The sequence below is a fragment of the Salvelinus sp. IW2-2015 genome, unplaced genomic scaffold, assembly GCF_002910315.2.
Source record: "Salvelinus sp. IW2-2015 unplaced genomic scaffold, ASM291031v2 Un_scaffold3450, whole genome shotgun sequence".
In the NCBI taxonomy this organism is placed as follows: domain Eukaryota; kingdom Metazoa; phylum Chordata; class Actinopteri; order Salmoniformes; family Salmonidae; genus Salvelinus; species Salvelinus sp. IW2-2015.
Genome location: NW_019944730.1, coordinates 42,345 through 46,726, shown reverse-complemented (window position 1 = coordinate 46,726; position 4,382 = coordinate 42,345). Strand labels below are relative to the sequence as shown.

The 4,382-nt window shown below is 40.4% G+C and overlaps 1 protein-coding gene across 1 annotated transcript in view; it reads left to right on the top strand.

Annotated features, from left to right (window-relative positions):
• The first annotated feature begins 1,207 nt into the window (after positions 1-1,207).
• The window catches only part of LOC112075888 (retinitis pigmentosa 1-like 1 protein), an 18,556-nt gene continuing 15,381 nt past the window's right edge, over positions 1,208-4,382 (top strand). The window contains exon 1 of the mRNA XM_070441101.1: positions 1,208-1,394. Within this exon, the coding sequence (XP_070297202.1) occupies positions 1,208-1,394 (187 nt within the window). The remainder of the gene's footprint in view (positions 1,395-4,382) is intronic.

The window sequence follows — 4,382 nt, the reverse complement described above, 5'->3', positions numbered from 1 at the left end:
AAACATGTATGGAAACAGGTGAATTAACACTCCTCAGTTAGCAGGCTCAAAAAGCAAGATAAAACCCACATGGTAGCAAAAACTAACTAGCAGAAATTGTTAACAATATTTAAACACACTTTGCTTTAGGCTACTATTTACTAGTTAACAAAAAATMATGTATTCATATAAAACATATTCACCCCACCCAGTATTGWAATCAAAACTTACCAGAAAGCATGTAGTCCTTGGCTCAGACAGTGTAGTAATGTGGACTCAATAGCATCTCATTAGTGTGCAAGATCTTGAGAATCWGCTGTACATGTGATGGAAGAATGCACTGTGCATGCAGAGGGTTGCAATTCCATGAATTGGGGATAGTTTAACCAAAATATGCCACAAGGCCGAGAATTGACTTATGTTTATCTCACGAAAAAAGGTTCACTGTTGTAAGCAAAATTTTAAAAAAGGAATTTAAGCAAAATTCCCCCAAATTCCCGGGCCTAACTTCCCATGGAAAATTTCAGGAAAAATTCTGGAAATTTACCAGAAAGTTTCCAACCCTTTGCAACCCTTTAAAGCTCTAAATTRTTACTTGTTACTTTCATTATCATAAAATGTGGAAAATATCTTAAAGGTATGTGGGTCTTTGGTAACATAATTCCAAGGCACAAGGCTTACATTTACAGAAAGGCATAAAAAAAATGATCCAAAACTAAGTGTTGATATTAGTTGGCAGGGGGTCTTTACTTCAACATTTACAACATTCAACGTGTTTTAAGACTTTTTCTGGGAGATGTTTTCTAAGACCACTTTTCCNTTGGACTTGTGATTTCATGAAAATTATATTATATGATATCCCTGTCGCGTTAGGCTAGGCTATGCTAGTCAGCTTTTTTGATGAGGAGGATCCCGGATCCGGGAGAAAGAAGCGGTAGAGGTTTTAAACTGCAGAAATAATGGTGGGTCAGCTATGACATGACACATTGAGTTTGAAAACACCTCTTTTGGTTATTGAACTACAGTAAGTGAAGTGGCTTTACACCCGGTAACGGAATATCATCATGAGTCCCTGATCTGTACTACACAGAAATACAGAATTATGGATATGAAAATAATCTCTTCTAAATCGGAATAAGATGAGAAAAAATAAGAAATAATCACCGTTCTTGATAGTATCACTGCTCTTCATTTATTAAGCTTTACGTATCGACCTCAAAACCTAATAATGAGCAGTAATACTATCAAGAGCGGTGATACTATCAAGAGCAGTGATACTATCAAGAGCGGTGATACTATCAAGAGCGGTGATACTATCAAGAGCAGTGCAACTATCAAGAGCAGTGCAACTATCCAGAGCGGTGATACTATCAAGAGCGGTGATACTATCAAGAGCGGTGATACTATCAAGAGCGGTGATACTATCAAGAGCGGTGATACTATCAAGAGCGGTGATACTATCAAGAGCAGTACAGTAGAGTTCAGTAGAGTTCAGTACAGTACAGTTCAGTATAGAACAGTAGAGTTCAGTACAGAACAGTAGAGATCAGTAGAATAAAGTACAGTAAAATATAGTAGAGTACAGTACAGTAGAGATCAGTAGAATAAAGTACAGTAAAATATAGTAGAGTACAGTTCAGTAGAGTTCAGTATAGAACAGTAGAGTTCAGTATAGAACAGTAGAGTTCAGTACAGTACAGTAGAGATCAGTACAGTACAGTAGAGATCAGTACAGTACAGTACAGTAGAGTTCAGTATAGAACAGTAGAGTCCAGTATAGAACAGTAGAGATCAGTACAGTAAAATATAGTTCAGTACAGTACAGTACAGTAGAGTTCAGTATAGAACAGTAGAGATCAGTAGAATAAAGTACAGTAAAATATAGTAGAGTATAGTACAGCACATTATAGTGTGCCCAACTCTAGTTTGCTCATCTGTGTACTGTATTGAACTCTACTCTACTGTACAGTACTGTGCTGAACTAAACTCTACTTTCCTTTACTGTACTCTACTGTGCTGTCCAAACTTGTGAATCCAACTGTGCTTTGTGTCAACTAAGATTTCCCATTGTAGCCAATTCAATTGCAGAAATTCCATTAGCGATTTTTCGGAAATTTAATAATTTAATAATTCATTAAAAAAGTTATATCCGTAAAACCCTATAACTAATTGATAGCTCTACCTTTACTAAATGATAGCTCTACCTAGGGTTGCACATTTTGGGAAATATTCAGAGGTGGAAACTTTCTGTGGGAATTAACGGGAATATATGGGAATTAATATTAATACCATTTAAATGTAGATGTTTTTTGCATTGGATATATMTACCATATCARATGGAGACAGAAACATAAACCTTTTACCTTWTCATGYGTAGACATYATTGYKAAYMWWTWYAWRCRTRCKAWWYYKKATTTTTTWWAACAATTTAGTTACGAATTGAACTTTAATTAAATGAGTTGACTCTTCACATGGGATGATTTCACTGAARAACAAAAGAAAGGGAARWTTGAATGATCCCCAATGATCCATCGCATCTCCKAAAAAATCTGTAAAATGATAGTCTAGAAACTAAAGCTTTGGTTGTCTTCCTCTCAGGCTTCCATGTCTTCTCACTGGACCTCCTCAATATCCACCTCTTCAACATCAGACTCCGCAGCCTCATCTTCACTGTCACATTCCAACCTTGTTGAGGATGGCTCGTTGTCAGGCTCAAAAAGCATCAAATTTGCCCGGATGGCCACCAATGTTTCAACCCTTTTATTGGTCAGCCTGTTGCGTGCTTTGGTGTGTGTGTTCACAAACAAGGACCAGTTGCGCTCTGACGCAGCTGATGTTGGTGGGATTTGGAGGATGATGGAGGCAACAGGGGAAAGAGCCTAAGATCCACAAAGTCCCTTCCACCAGGTGGCTGATGAGATATGTTGGCACGACTGCCATATTGCATCTCCATCCCAAAGCCCTTGCTTGGCAGTGTACTTCGCCAGACTGCCAAGAACCTTGCCCTCATCCAGGCCAAGGTGGTGAAACACGGTAGTGATGATACCATAGGCCTTGTTCATCTCTGCATCAGACAGGATGCTCTTACCAGCATACTTGGAGTCCAACATGTACGCTGTGGCATGTATGGGCTTCAGGAAGAAGTCTTCACGCTTTTTGATGTATTTCAGAACTGCAGTTTCCTCTGCTTGGAGCAACAGTGAATTGGGCAGGGCAGTATGGATTTATTCTCTTACATCTGCAAGCAGAGTCTGAACATCAGAAAGGATGGCATTGTCTCCCTCAATCCGTGCAATGGCTACTGCTATAGGTTTCAGGAGTTTCAGGCTGCTTACCACTCTCTCCCAAAATACATCATCCAGGAGGATCCTCTTGATGGGGCTGTCCATATCGGCAGACTGTGATATGGCCATTTCTTGGAGAGACTCCTTCCCCTCCAGGAGACTGTCAAACATGATGACAAGACCACCCCAATGGGTGTTGCTGGGCAGCTTCAATGTGGTGCTCTTATTCTTCTCACTTTGCTTGGTGAGGTAGATTGCTGCTATAACTTGATGACCCTTCACATACCTAACCATTTCCTTGGCTCTCTTGTAGAGTGTATCCATTGTTTTCAGTGCCATGATGTCCTTGAGGAGCAGATTAAATGCATGAGCAGSACAGCCAATAGTTGTGATGTGAGGGTAGGACTCCTCCACTTTAGACCAAGCAGCCTCCATGTTCYCAGCATTGTCTGTCACCAGTGCAAATACCTTCTGTGGTCCAAGGTCATTGATGACTGCCTTCAGCTCATCTGCAATGTAGAGACRGGTGTGTCTGTTGTCCCTTGTGTCTGTGCTCTTGTAGAATACTGGTTGAGTGGTGGAGATGATGTAGTTAATTATTCCTTGCCCACGAACATTCGACCACCCATCAGAGATGATTGCAATACCGTCTGCATTCTCTATGATTTGCTTGACCTTCACTTGAACTCTGCTGAACTCTGCATCCAGCAAATTAATAGATGAAGCATGTCTGGTTGGAGGGGTGTATGCTGGGTGAAGAACATTCAGAAATCTCTTCCGATACACATTACCTGTGAGCATCAGAGGTGAACAGTTACACAGCTCGAGCAAGACGTTCATCAGCATTTATCTGACTACGTTCCTCCATTGAGTCAAACAAATTCCGYGAGGACCATGAGCTGTTGCTATCGATAAAGTGTCTGATTCATCATTTTCACCTCGAATAGAAGTAGAGCGACTTACGTCAGAGGTTGCTTGTTGAGAGCGCTGAGGGAACTTTATGCACTTGGCCAGATGATTCTGCATCTTTGTTGTTGCATTCTTCACATATGATTCGGCACACTATTTGCAAATGTACACAGCTTCTCCTTCTACATTAGCTGCAGCAACATGTCTCCA